Source organism: Callorhinchus milii, unplaced genomic scaffold (assembly GCF_018977255.1).
Source record: "Callorhinchus milii isolate IMCB2004 unplaced genomic scaffold, IMCB_Cmil_1.0 Scaffold29, whole genome shotgun sequence".
Lineage (NCBI taxonomy): Eukaryota > Metazoa > Chordata > Chondrichthyes > Chimaeriformes > Callorhinchidae > Callorhinchus > Callorhinchus milii.
The window spans coordinates 3,258,934-3,273,875 of NW_024704770.1; the positions used below are offsets into that span (position 1 = coordinate 3,258,934).

Consider the following 14,942-nt stretch of genomic DNA (forward strand, 5'->3'; position numbering starts at 1 on the left):
AGCCATCCCACCTCACCTCCACACCGGCGCAGGCGCTGACTGTAAACCCAAGCCTACTCTCCAGGCACTGCCTCACACACCAGTGAAAGCAACAGTTTCCTGGACACCATCAGGTGAGGAGACTGTAGCTATCAGCTGACAGCCAGCGCTAGCAATTGATTACCACTATTGTCTCTCGCGACCGATCAACAGAATCGTTCAAAAGGGAATGAGATAATAATAATAGTAACAGTAATCCTTCCATTTGATAATTAGCGACTTATTGCGTCTTCGAGACATCTCAAAGCGCTTCACAGAGTATACTGGAAAGCGAATCGACTTGCGGATTTTGCGGGTGAAAGCTGAGCACTGAAATCATTCAGGGCAGAGAGCTGGGAATGGAGGCAACATGTGGGGTAGCGGCACAGATCCCAGGGGCTGAATGGCCTCTTCCTGTGTTTATAGGGCATGTATATATAGGAAGATAAATATGGCACTGTGTCTCAGTGAGGAAGTAACCACTGACTGACTACCACTGGGGGTTCTGAACAGAGAGCGGACAGAAGGTGGGTGGTGGGGGGTTCGGGCAGAGACTGAGGGCAGTGGCACCAACAACAACAAATGCAGAAAGTCAAATAAACGCAACCGTTTCTGGGTTACAGTCCTCGGAGAGACAGCGAGCGAGCCTGTGACCGACATAAATTATTAAAAACATCCTAAAGAGATTTTTCCCGTATTGTGCAAAAAAGAAGGTTGGAGGAAGACTTGGCTTGGCTGGTAACAGCTAGCTGCGTTAGTGTTTCTCTTCGGCTCGGCTGAGACCAGCGGGTCAGGCTCCCAGGCAGAGCCGTGTGGAATAAATTAGGAGTAAAATCCAGTGCGTAAAATAACTTTCTCCAAATAAAAAACAAAATCATTGCTTACTCACTACAAACACATCGGTTGTAGGTGGTTGCTAGAAAAAGGCACGCAGTCACACCGTTCAAACTCGAGGAAGAGCAGAGAGCAGATTCCATTCACTGAGGGAGAATTCGGCTCCTGCCATGTCTTTCGTCGGAGAAAAGGCGGGAAGAAGGGAGGGGAGGGGAGGGGGATTGGGGTAAAGCCAGGCAGGAAGAGCGGTGGAGATGAGCAGTGTGTCTTCACCCACAACCAATTCCCCCCCACCCCCCACATCCCCTCTCCCCCAGCGAGAGTTCAGAACAGGACAAAATGGCTTTAATCTCCCGGACTTTCACTTCCCACAAAATATTCCTGAGTGCACGACCTGTCTCCCAGCACCAGAGAGCTCACAGGGTGAGCACACATCCCGGCTTCAGTTGCATCTTCCGTCTCCCTTAAAAGACAAACGACCTTGGATAGTAGTTTGTGTGTGTTCTTTACCAGCCTCTGGGGCCTTTCCCCTTTTCACCCCACTAACTGGGCTTCGTTTTCTTACGACTCGACGGAAGAGGTGTCCTCGGCTGTCAAGTCCGAATGTCCGTCATCGCTCGGACCCTCTGGGGTGTACATCATCTCCTCTGCGCAGTGCTGACTGTCACCTTCCTCCTCCCCCTCCTCGCCCTCTGCATTTCTTTCTCGGTCAGAGTCCTCCTCCAGGGTCAGCTCAAACTGGAACTTGTCCACGCAGGCCTGCTCGCTCTTGTCCAGGTCCTCAGCCGGGGGCGAGGGGCTCTGCGGGAGCATGCTCTGGTACCAGTCCCTGTTGTCCTCCAGAGTGTCGAGGATGTCCTGAGCGTCCGGGTGCACCAGGTCAGCCCAAGTCTCCCACAGCGGGTGCACAATGTAATCGATGAAGCCCACCTGGAAACCACAGACAACGCGAGAGAGAGAGGTCAGTGTGCAGCCTGCCACTTGCTCTCCCCCCGACACCAGCCCCTCCCTCACTCCCAGCAGTGGGCAGATCAGATAGCCCACAGCTCCTTATAACAATAATAATCCTTGCATTTGACACAGCTCCTTGTCACGTCTTCGAGACGTCTCAAAGCGCTTCACAGTAGAATGAATTGACTGTATATTTGTGGGCGAAACGCGGCAGCCAATTGCACACAGCGGCGTCCCACAAACAGTCGTGGATTGAAGCGACCAACTTATTGTTTTTTTTTGAAGGAATTATTAACCCCCGGAAAAGCGATTCACCAATCGGCGAACAAGGTACCTGGGACTTTTCCACCGAGGCCGTGTGCTTGTCACACATGGGGCTGATCTCCATCCCTCGCTCCCGCTCCCGGTCTCCCTGACGGAAGAACTCCTCGAGGATGCGATCAGTCCACTGCCGGTACAGCTCCAGGGGTTTGGTGGGGTTACTCAGGTCCGCACAGTGCACCATGTTCCTCATCACCTGCAGAGCCGGAGCAACGGGCACAGAAACACACACATCAATATCCAACACCAACCAGGGCCCACAGCGAGCCTCCGCCAAACCATCAGCGGCCGTGCTTTCGGCCACGAGGCCCCGATGCTCCTCCTCGCTCACTGTCTGGTTCGATGTCCCTTCTCCTGTCTCGTTCACCGCCTGAGCCCGATCCGCTGGGCGCGGTGGCCAGGGTGCAATGGGGTGGAGTGCCCACAGCTGTCCTTCCTACCCCACATCCGGTGCCTGACCAGGACCGCCTTCCTCCACCTCTGCCACACTGCCCGCCTCCGACCGTACCTTACCCTAAGCGCCCCGGAACTCTGGAACACTCTCCCACTATCCCTTGACCTTGCACCCTCCCCTTCCTCTCTCTCTCTCTCTCTCTCTCTCCCCCCATTTTCAGGTCTTCCTCTACGACCATGCCCACAGTCACCTACCCCACTCCCCCCCGGCTCGGCATCGCACTCCATCACTGTTAAGTGCCCCGAGGGGCCGGGACACGGCTGGTACCTGGATGCGGTCTGTGTAGTTGTCAAGCAGCAGCACCCCCGAGCTCGTCACTTTCTTCGTCTCCACCATTGTCTTCAGGTCGGCCAGCAATGTCATGTGCTTGGACATGTCTGTGGCCAGGACCTGCCGGGCACAGAGACACAGGGAGAGAGGGTGTGAGCAACAGGCTGCCCCCTGCACCCCAACCTCCCCTGCTCCCAGCCCAGCCCCCCTCCCCCACCCGGTTCCCCTTCCCCCCCTCCCCTGTTCACCATTTCGATCACCATCTTGCGCAGCATCTGCCGCTGCCGCTTGCTCAGGCTCTGGAAGATGTCACAGTTTTCCTCCTGCAACAGTTTGAAGCCCACGGCCAAGTGATGATTCTCCAGCACCGACTCGTCATTGTACATCAGGGCCAGCTCCGAGTCTGTCACACAGACATACACAACATGTCAGCGATGGCACAGGGCAATCTCCATCCAGCACAGCCCTTCTCCACCCCCCCAGCATGGTCCTCTCCCCAGCACAGGCCCCCCACCTAGCACAGCACCCTCTCCCAACACAGACCACCCAATCCCAGTACAGACCCACCCCAGCATGCCCCCCCGCCCCCTCCCAGCACAGACCCCCGCTCTCCCAGCATGCCCCCCATCCCACCACACAGTACTCACTCGTGTTAATCAGGAACTGATTGGAAACGCCTGGGTGATCGACGTCATGAATGGCAGCAGCAAAAACAGCAGCGAGGATTTCCAGATCCGTGAAAACAGCCTGAAATACAGTCAGAGGCCGAGAGAGAGGCAGACAGTGTCAGAGACAGACAGACAGAAATAGAGCCAGACAGTGTCAGAAACCAAGACAGACAGGGTCAGAGACAGACAGACACCGTCAGAGACAGACAAAGTCAGAGTCAGACAGACAGAATTAGTCAGACAGACACAGTTCACAGCTCCAATGTGAAGAACAATGATTAACTCCCTTCCGCAACTCGGTCTGACACCGAAGACAACGCTGTTAAAGGGTTAACACGCGAGCACTCACGTCCAGTGCGGGTGTGGAGAGCAGCACGTGTGTGGACTGAGTGACGTCCGCGGCGTGCAGGCTGTTGTGATAGGCCACGTCTGCGTGATAGTGATCCTCCAGTGTCATGGTGTAGGTCAGGAAGGTGTCCAACGGGATCTGGAACGTCTTCATCAGCTCTCGCTCCTGTAAGAGGCCGTGTCAGCCATTAATGCATACCTCCACACAGCCAGTAACACACACACAGCGAGGAACACAACTCGCACCCCCCCCATTCCTCACATACACACACAACCAGTAACACAACCCCTTACACAGGGTAACCCTCCACCCCCCCCCAACCCCCATCCCCTCCACACACACACAGAACGAGGTAATGCTCCCCATACCTGGAATATGGCATACATTGTGGTGCTCAGTGGCCTGTTGTTGGAACACTCCGCCACCCGGAAAATGTTAAGGCCCCACTTATTCAAGTCGTTCAGTTCCTGGTGAGAGACACAGAACAGGATTGGAGTTAAGTGGGAATTGTCGGGGCCTGAAGGGTGGGGGGGGGGGGAAATCGCTGACGACACACTATCAGGAGGGTAGGGCTGAGGAACGGTGCGGGGGAGGTAGGACAGGGCTGAGTGGCTGACCTTGGCGAGCAGTTCCTCCTGCTCGGTTTTGACGCCAAGCTTGGGGAGGCTGGAGTTGGAGAGGCCAGAGCTGGTCAGGCTGGAGCTGTGGGTGAGATTCTTCACTCCACTGATCTGGCACATCGGCTGCTTCTTCTTCTTCTCCCGCTCCTTCTGTGTGGGCGGCGGGATCTCCACCTCGTTCTGTTTGTCTGCACACGAGACCAAGCACCTCAGCGATCAGAGCCTGGGTACAGCACTCACACAACACACACACACACACACACACCACCCAATAGAGCACACACACGCACACACCTCACACACACAGCACCCAATACAGCACCCACACACACACACCACCCAATAGAGCACACACACCTCACACACACAGCACCCAATACAGCACCCCCACACACACATCACCCAATAGAGCACACACACACCTCACACACACGGCACCCAATACAGCACCCCCACACACACATCACCCAATAGAGCACACACACACACACACACCTCACACAAGCACACCCACACACACTTCACACACAACACCCAATAAGAGCACACACACACACCTCACTCACACAGAACCCAATACAGCACACACACACACACCACCCAATAGAGCACACACACACCTCACACACACAGCACCCAATGCAGCACACACACACACCACCCAATAGAGCACACACACACACACAGACACACCTCACACAAGCACACCCACACACACCTCACACACAGCACCCAATACAGCACACACACTTCACACGCAACACCCAATACATCACACACACACACCTCACACACACAGCACCCAATACAGCACACACACACAAGATAACTCCGCCTGCTCACCTACCTAGGAAGGTGCTGGAGATGTACTCCGAGACTTGATTTCCTGAGCGACTCATTTCCGAGAGGTGACTGAGCTCCCGATTCAGCATCCTCTTGAACTGTTAATAAAAAAGGGTAAAAGTTACTATTGGTCAACAATCCCCCTTCCCCCCCCACCCCCACCCCACCCAATCCAGTCACTCTCACTCCCTATAATATAATTATTCTATAATAAGCCTTGCTTCAGCGCCTAAATCGGCAAAGGGAATTACTGTCAGGCGTAGTGACTGTGTATTTGTAGGCAGCCACGGCAGGCATCTTGAGAACAGCAATGTCCCACAAACAGTCACAAGAGGTGAATGGCCAACATATCTGAAACTCCATTCTCTTTCCCTACAGCGTCACCTGAACAAGCACAGACAGGACCTGTTTAACATCTCATCCAAAGGACAGCGTTCTCCCCCCCCCCCCCCCGCCCCCAGCACTGCACTAGAACCTCACTCTGGACTGTGAGTTCAAAGTCACTGGTTTGTCTTGAAACAACTGCAGGGACCAGGTTTCCACGCGAAGAGGGCCCGGGTTTAAAGCCCTTTGCCTCAATTGTGTACGATTTTAAAGTCTGGGGTGGAACGGTGCCACATGCTGTGACTGGGTGGAATTCCAGGGCCTCAGACCATCTTATTATCTCTTTCATGGCTTACCTAATTATTTGTTAGGTCGGGGTATTAAGGGATACGGGGCAAGGACGGGTAATTGGAATGAGGTACAGAGCAGCCAAAATCTTATACAATGGTGGAACAGGCTCGAGGGGCTGAATGGCCTCCTCCTGTTTCTATGGCTTGTGTAGACGCTTTGCGAGCAGTGAGACAGACCATTTTGTGTGTCCCCTCCCCAACCCTCACCTCCCCAACCCCGACAACAGGTCACACCCAGGCTTCCCTCCCTGAGAAAATGCCCCATGTGCAGTGCGGCAGAGTAGAAGTCCTGCTCGACCGCCGTAACAACAACTTGCATTTACACAGCGCCCCTCAGGCCGGTGAGGGTCCCGACCGTGGCAGAGCCCGACACCGAGAGGGAAGGGAAGGTGACCGTAGGCGCGGCCGAATAGGAAGGTCTTCGGGAGCCACTTGAAGGTGGGGAAGGATGGGGGGGCGGTGTGGGGTGTGGGGTGTGGGGGGGGGGGGGCAAGGCCGAGGGATAGAGGAAGAGTGTTCCAGAGTTTCGGACAAGCGCCAGCCCTGTCCGCTCACGTCCTGGGTGTTGCATTGCTGGTCGCCACTCACTCCTGGACGGTTCGGCAGCTCCAGCGCAGTCAAAGGCAGTGGGACAGCCGAGCCATTCAGTTGAAATGTCACCACGGCAACCGCAGATCTCCCTGGCAACCGCCCCCCCAGGTCCTGGGGCAGAGAGGACCCCATCCCGCAAACGCTGCCCCCAGCCAAGACCCCTGTGTGTGTGTGCGCGGGGCGTGTGTGCAGACCAGGGTAGGCACACGTGCCACAAGGTCTGTGCCGTGGTGTCATGGTGGGTCTCTGGTCTGCCTGGGGAAGTCTTGAGCCGAGCCGAGCCGGGCCGGGCAGCCCCCGCCCCCCCCAACCCCACCCCACCCGCCTCAACCACAGCAACTCGCACTTATTATCTGGCGGCGTGGCGTTCCCGCAGGCGGCAGGATGTGTGTGGAGGAGCTTCACAGGGCTCTGAGGGAACTCGGGGCCGGGCACAAATGCAAGTTTGTTGACCGAAAGGCAGAGTCAGAGAGAGTATTTCAGAGGGCACACGCACACCCGCACACCCGCGCACACGCACACCCGCGCACACGCACACCCGCACACACGCACACAGGTTACAGTGCGACTGTCTGACGTGTGTGGATAAACCAGCAGTTACAGTATTTTGGTCCATTAATTTGGTTTAAGTGGGGAGTGGATTTGCTGTTTGGAGTTACGGACACGAGGGAAAATGCTGGAAACAGCCATTGCGTATGGTCTCAGCACCGATCCCGGCAGTGACAGCGACTGGGGCAGAAGGTGCCTTTACATCACACGGTCACAGTGCCCACAGCTTTAGAAACCTGCTGTCCCACGGCTCCCTTGGCTATGGAAGCCCCCCTTCTCTCATGTGCCCAGACCCAGCGGAAGAGGGTGTGCGCGTGCGTGCATGTGTGTGTGGGGGGGGGGGAGAAACACACCGCATTAATCTGAGTCTATCGCTAAGCGCCTTCACTACGTTTTAGGAGCTTAACACCCCCCCCCACCCAACTGGGCGCTTATAAATATCAATTTTGAAACGTATATCGTACAGATTAAAGTGACGTCACTTTGGATAATAATATTAATAATCCTTGCATTTGATATAGTGTTTTACTGCGTCTTCCACATGTCCCAAAGCACTTCACAGGATATACTGTAAAGTGAAGCGACTGTGCATTTTGGGGGCAAAACGTGGATGTGAAAGGGTCGAATTGTGAGAGGTCTGGGGATGGAGAATAGCGAGGAGCTCGTGTGGATACACGGAGCAGAGTAACAAATGGCCCACGGACTTGTTTTTGAGGAGGAGGGAGAGGGCGGAGGGGGGAGAGGGCGGAGGGGGGAGAATGGGGTGTTAGGCAAATGATTCAAACAACAGGTGAAAAGCAATTCCAGTTCAGGGAGGGTGGGGTGGGTCGAGACAGGAGTTGTTCCTGACCCTCATGTCTACAACAACAGCCATTTATATAGTGACCACCCAAAACACAGTCAATTCACTATACAGTGTATCCCGTGAAGCGCTTTGAGACGTCTCGAAGGTGTGATAAGGGGCCGTATCAAATGCCAGGATTATTATCATTACAGCGACCGTAGTGCTTTGACGATCGGGCACATGATTGTCTTCATTTCAGGGTTCAGGGGTTGGGAGGCTGAGGTGGGCAGTGCGGGGGGGGGGGGTGGGAGGGAGGGAAAGAGAGGTCACTGACCAACACAACCGACACCATTCTCTGTAGCCCCCCCCTCACCCTCTGTTGGCAAGGCCCGGAACCCAGTGATGGGGAGAGGAGGAGCGAAACAGAAAGCACAGCAGCAAATGTCCTACCTGATCCCACCAGGCAACCAGCCAGGGCTTGGAGCACGTCTCACAGAAGAAGTCAACCAGAGGCATCTTGTGTCACCTTCGGAGACTTTTCTTGTGTGAATATTTCTGTCTGAACAGCCTCCCCACTCACCCACCCCCACCTGTCAGCGGGGAGAGGGTCTCAGGTGCTGGGAGCAAAGCCTCGGTGACCTGTCCTGCCAACCCTCCTCCAGCGTGTGCGTATGTGTGAGACAGAGACGGAGAGAGAGAGAGTGGGGGGAGAGTGCAGCTTTCACATCTCAGCCACCGGATCAGGCCTCCCTGTGGGAGAGTGCCTGACCTGGCCGGGCACACACAGGCCAGCCATTGCTGCCTCCTGCTGCTGGTCACGATGAGGGCTCCGCCGTTGCGATGGGTGGGTGGTGGGAGAAAGTGGGGGGGTGGCAAACGGGTGCTGTCCTCAAGGGGTGAGAGTCAGCCCCAAGGCCTGACGCCTGCAGCTGCCGGTGTGAAGTCTTCCCTGCACTGCAGACATCCAGTACCCAGGGTACCCAGCAACGTGTGGAGTGCGGAGATAAACAGGCAGGCAGACCCACCCCCCCACAGCCACCGCCGCCCCCCCCTCCCACCCCCCGCGCTGCTCACATCAGTCCAGCAAGGCACCAGCTGCTCAGAAAACTGACAGCAGAAGGCAGAAAATCCTTGAACGGTGAACAAGGTGAAGCGAGCAGAAAGAAAGGTTGATGTGGGGAAATGGAGCTGCTGTGTCTGTCTGTCTGAGCCAGGAGCTGAGCGATGGGTGGATGGATGGATGGATGGATGGATGGACAGGTGGATGGTACAGCCCTGGGGTTTCTCAGGTGACCGTGTTGGGAGCCTCAGTGATGCTCAGTCCCAGTCCTGGGAACCTCGCACTGTTATCCCGGTCGCTGGTGTCTGGATTCAGGCACCGGCGACAGACATCCTGTGCTGCCCGTCTCCTCTCTGATTGCCAGCACGGACAGGGTTAGGAGGATGTCTGTGTGTCTCGCTGCAGTCAGTGATGTAAAAAGGGGAGGGGTGGGGGTGGGTGGTAGAGAGGCCCACCGGCAAACAGCACCGCAATGACCTCTAATAACCTGCACACGCACTGCCTCTGTCGCTTCCCCTCCCTCCACCTGATCCCACCAGGAGGGAGGAGTTTGATGCCGTGCGCTAATTAAAGGGGCACTCGCTCGCTCGCTCTCTCTCTCTCTCTCTCTCGCGCGCGCGCTGCTGTGGGCCCCCGATATTATTAGTGTAATCGTCTGCCCCACATCCATCCCCACAGGGAGCAGCTGTGCTGTACAAGCTTTCCCTTTGAAACCCACTGAATTTCCTGCTGCGCTTCAGCAGCTATTTATTAACCCTTCACTCAACCAAACCTGAAATGTCTGGAACGCGGTGGACTTGCGGAGCACTTTGTGACTAAACGATGTCACAAGCTGAGACCACCCCCCCCCCCCCCCCCCCATACAGCCAGCAGGAAACACACAGTCACTCCACTTTAGTGTATCCCGTGAAGCGCTTTGAGACGTCTCGAAGACGCGATAAGGCGTTGGGTCAAATGCGAGGATTATTATGATGATGATGATGATGCGAGTACTCGCTCAGGTTACTGGGTAGCACTCACACCTCTGGGTCAGAAGGTTGTGGGTTCAAGCCCCACACGTTGGGTTCGAGCTCACACTCTAGTGCAGTACTTGGGGGAGCGCTGCAGAGTGAGAGGTGCCGCCCTGATGAGATGTTAAAGCGAGGTGGGCGTCTGTGCTCGTCAAGGCAGGTGATAAAGATGCTGTGATGTTATTGAAAACAAGACGGGTAAAATTCCCCGTGTCCTTGCCATCAATCGCCTACAGTGTCCTCAACAACAACAACAACATGTATGTATGGAACGCCCCTCAAGCAGGGTAGCGTCCAGGAGCGCTTGGCTGTTTGCTTACTAACACAGTCACCACACTTGCCACTAATCACCTACAAAGCAGCTCGATGTGTTTCAACATCTCAGATTACAGCGTGAACGTTCGTTACACCAACACAGACACACAACTTCAACAACAACTTAGATAAATAGCCGACTGCGTCTCAGACTGCTTATACACCAGTCACACGTACACACACTCAGATTAGTGTGAACCCCCGTTACACCAACACACACACACACATTGTGTAAACCAACAACAAATTACATTTGTATAGCGATTTTCACGTCAGGAGGACATCCCAAAGCACCAGTCACACACACGTGTCATGTACACCAGTCACACACACGTGTCATGTACACCAGTCACACACACGTCATGTACACCAGTCTCTCACACACACACACACACACAGCGATATGCTGCCCTCAGTCGCTCACCTTGTTTGAAGCCATCTCGCTAACCGAGCGGTAGGTTTGGATGGTCTCCAGCTGGTCCAGACACCAGTCCAGCTCCTCCAACGTCTCCTTCGCCAGCTGTTGGTAGGTTTCATCTACGGACAAGATCCGCACACAGTCAGCACCATCCTTGCTCTCTCGCTGCGCCTTCTCTGCCAGTGCTAATGCTCGCCCCAATATCCCCTCAGATCATCCCCACTCCAGGACAGAAGATGTTGACAGGAGTCAAGGAAGGCTTCCATCTTGTCAACATTCAGTTGCAATAAGTGCAAGTTGCAAGGATCGATTTTTCAGGGGTAATAGTAATAATAATCGCTTCAAAAAATAATAATTTGGTAACTCAATCCACGATTGTTTGCGGGACACTGCTGTGAGTAATTGGCTGCCGTGTTTCGCCCACAAAATAAATATACAGTCACTTTACAGTATATTCTGTGAAGCGCTTTGAGATGTCTTGAAGATGTGATAAGGTGCTGTATCAAATGCAAGGATCATAATATAAGGATTGTTATAATACAGAGGCAATGGCGCCCTATCCTGCCCTAACTCAATGTCTGCACACACTGTGTGACAAGGCGTCTCTGTGGCGATGTAGAGCGGGGGATGCTAGCTGGTTTCCTCACCCTAGCCCAGGGCACTGAGGACATCAAGTGCTCAGCGTGTATGTAAGGTTTTGTTACCTGAAAGCGTGCAGACAGGGGGCTGTGGCACGACCGGAGATCTTCTGCTCAGAGAGAACAAAAAGGAGAGAATGAGAGGGAGCTCTGGGCACCGTGTGTGTGAGTTGATGTGGGTCTGTATCCTCACATCTCCCACCCGCCATCTGTGGAGTTCTGTAGCTCATTGTTTAGAGCACTCGCCTCGCAAGCGAGAGGACCTGGGTTTGATTGCTGGGCAGGGCGAAATGTTGGGCAAGTTTCCTTACTCCATAGGCCTTTGTTTACTTAGCAGTAAGTAGGAACCCGATTGTTAGCCGATTGGCGGATCACTTTTCCAGGGATAATAATTCCTTCAAAATAATTTTTTNGGGAATAATTTGGTCACTGCAATCCACGACTGTTTGTGGGACGCTACTGTACGCAATTGGCTCCCACATTTCGCCCACAAGATATACAGTCAATTCAGTTTACAGTATGTTCTGCAAAGCGCTTTGAGACGTCTCGAAGACGTGATAAGGCGCTATATCAAATACAAGAATTATTATCATCTGTCCAGAACGTACTTGTTGGGGGTTCCTTGGGTGTTGGCGAGGACGGTGAAATTATTCCGAACGCTGCGTAAACTTGCCAATATCTGTGAAGAGAGACAGAGTGAGGCTAAGAGACTGAGAGACACCAGTCAGTGTGCAGGTGTCTCCCTGAGGCAGAAGCGACCGAGAGACTCTAGTATCTCCAGGTATCTCTAGACACAGGAGCAGTTCATGGCGTTTAACCTTATTGCACAGTCGAACCTTCCTGAGATTCCTGTAACTTCACCAATCTCAAGCCTTCCTGTCAGGTTGGGCAGAAGAACTTACCTGAGCAAAAGGCGTGACAATGAGATCCTCAGCATGCCTGGAAGAGAAGGAAGTAGTGTGAGAAACAGGCCTGTCAGACAGCACTGATCTCCACACCATCCAGCACCTACAGCTTCTCCTCTCCGTGCTGTGTTACTGTCTCTGTGCTGTGCCTGTGCCGTACCTGTTGCTGTACCTTGCTACGGAGTCTCTGCTTGTCTGTGTGTATATGCCTGTGTGTGTGTGTGTGTGTGTGTGTGTGTGTGTGTGTGTGTGAGTGAGTGAGTGTGAAGGAGCTCTGGGGCTGATACTCACACATCGCTGGTGATGGAGGAGTTGCGAGACATGGTTTTGGGTGACATGTCGTAGTCGCTGTCGGACCGGTACAGGAAGGACTCTCGTCGCTGGCTCTGGGGGAAGCTTGGGTGCAGCACCAGCCCCGGACTGGCCTGTGAGTCCCGGACTGGGGACGGGCCATTCTCCACATCAAAACTGCAGACACAGAGAGAGAGAGAGAGAGAGAGAGGAGGAGAGAGAGGGAGAGAGAGAGAGAGTGAGGGCGTTTCACACTCAGCTCACAAGCACTTGGAGCAAAATAATAAATAATAATCCTTGCATTTGATATAGCGCTTTTTCATGTCTTCGAGACGTCTCAAAGCGCTTCACACACTGTAAAGTGAATTGACTGTATATTTGTGGGCAAAACGCGGCAGCCAATTACGCACAACAGCGTCCCCACAAACAGCCGTGGATTGAGCGACCAAATTATTATTGATCAAACACCAGAGACCTTGCAAGCAACAATAAGAATACACATCCACACTTAGTCTCAGATTCATCCTAATGATGTAATGAATGAGGCACCTTTATTGATCGATCTTGATCACATTGATCGGGGTGAGGTAATATGACACTGATCAGCCACCTTCTCTGCTCAGTGATGAGCGGGAGCAGTGAGCTCCAGCGCTGGGAACACTGGCTTCACTGAGAGAGACACCCACACACACATACAAAGACATACAAGGAAACTGCCTGTAGATTGGAATAAGAATCTTGCATTTGATACAGCGTGTTATGTCAAACCGTCGCAAGTGCTTCATAGGTAACTGGCAACAAGTGTAGTGACTATGTATATGCAGCAGCCAAATTGCACACATAACCATACAGAGTCCTATTTATGTGAAAGATTGTTAGCCAGGACACCAAGAGAAACTCCACTCTTTTCCTATAATTTCCTAGGACTTTTAACATCCACCTGAACAAGACCTAAGTTGAACGTCTCAACAACAACAACTTGCATTTATATAGCGCACCTCAGGCAGGGTAGCGTCCCAGAGCACAGGGTAGCATCTCACCTGAACCAGATCTGTGACAATGCAGTACCCCCCCCCGCACTGCACTGGAGCGTCAGCCCGGACTGTGAGCTCAAAGCCCCGACATAGACAAGGACTTTGAACCACCAATCTTCTGAGCCAGAGGAGTACAGCACGAATGTCTGAGCTCAGCTGAGCGCGAGTTACCCGGGCAGCAGTATCGGTCAGACACTCAGCACATCATGCTCACTGTGTGCCTGAGTACAGAACAAGTGAGTTGTGGGGGAGAGGCAGACAGAAATTCTGAGAACGGGAGAGTGTGACGTCCCCACTACGGCGATGTCAACAAACCCGTTTCACCAGCTGCCAGGTCTGTTATACAGCATCTACGCTCTTCTGTTGATTTGGTTTTGCCCAGCCGGGTGTCTGGCACATGCGGAAACTCATCACCGTGCTTAAGAGTATCCAAACCAAGCTGGGAATTCCATGCATCCCACCTACAGATGCAAATCCGGGAGATAAATTGATGGAATAGAATGCACACTCTCTCTCTCTCTCCCCGGAGAGAAGCATCTTGCTTACCTAATTCCAGAAAGTATTAGGCCCAGGTTGGCGAGAGCCAAGATTGGGGGGACCCCAGAGTGTGCGTTGGCTGGAGTCTAACCAGCCATTGATATTCTGTCCAGCAAGCTTTCCCGCTGCTTATGCAGCTAGGACCACCCTACCCGTAAGGGTAACGGGAGCTGAGTGGGAGGATTTTCTGCCCTCAGTGGCTGGCCGATCTTTCTATGCACCTGAACCTTTTGCCCCCAATAACCTGCCCCATGCCTAAGCCACTGGAATCCTGGTCAACTTAGAGAGTTCAATTGGAGCCCGATCAGATCAGATGTGAGCGTTGTGGAGCAGGCTCAGCTGTCCACCCAAATAAATCACTCCCTGGCTCCCTTCCACTTTCCCATCAAACCGTCCCATCCCAGGCCTGTGGACAGCTGATGTGTCTGAGCCAAGCTCAGGGCCGGGGGCAGAACAGCTGGTCTGTGAGCAGCTGTGGGCTTGGGCTGAGGGGAGGCGATGGCAGATCAAAGAGGAGATAAAAGGGTCACCGATGGGGGTGGGGGAGAGGGGTGTTCCACGGACGTCAGAGGGAGCTAGTGGCATGCTTTAAAGACACGCTGACAGCATCACACCGGATATTCAATCCCAATGCTGACGATGGCAGCGAAGCCGAGTGTCAGGTCAAAGGGATTTATCCTCGGACCCCTGGTGCGGCTCCAGAAACAGGCTGAGGGTACGGGAGAGGAGAACAGGTGTGAGGAGATCATAGCAGGCAGGGCTGGGCAACCAGTGGCGGGTGCTTCACTGGGGATATCCCACTGGATGT

General features: G+C 53.9%; 1 protein-coding gene across 5 annotated transcripts in view; it reads right to left on the minus strand.

Moving 5' to 3' along the window:
- Window positions 1-253: 253 nt before the first annotated feature.
- Window positions 254-14,942, minus strand: part of pde4a (phosphodiesterase 4A, cAMP-specific) — a 71,491-nt gene continuing 56,802 nt past the window's right edge. For all 5 annotated transcript variants that reach the window (XM_042344744.1, XM_042344747.1, XM_042344745.1 and 2 more), the window contains 14 exons: window positions 12,564-12,740; window positions 12,270-12,306; window positions 11,976-12,046; window positions 11,434-11,477; window positions 10,736-10,848; window positions 5,333-5,426; window positions 4,483-4,673; window positions 4,234-4,332; window positions 3,866-4,030; window positions 3,496-3,595; window positions 3,097-3,251; window positions 2,846-2,968; window positions 2,138-2,320; window positions 254-1,782 (listed from right to left, as the gene is read on the minus strand). In XM_042344744.1, coding sequence (XP_042200678.1) covers window positions 1,414-1,782; window positions 2,138-2,320; window positions 2,846-2,968; window positions 3,097-3,251; window positions 3,496-3,595; window positions 3,866-4,030; window positions 4,234-4,332; window positions 4,483-4,673; window positions 5,333-5,426; window positions 10,736-10,848; window positions 11,434-11,477; window positions 11,976-12,046; window positions 12,270-12,306; window positions 12,564-12,740 — 1,921 coding nt within the window. In that variant the 3' untranslated portion in view covers window positions 254-1,413. The remainder of the gene's footprint in view (window positions 1,783-2,137; window positions 2,321-2,845; window positions 2,969-3,096; window positions 3,252-3,495; window positions 3,596-3,865; window positions 4,031-4,233; window positions 4,333-4,482; window positions 4,674-5,332; window positions 5,427-10,735; window positions 10,849-11,433; window positions 11,478-11,975; window positions 12,047-12,269; window positions 12,307-12,563; window positions 12,741-14,942) is intronic.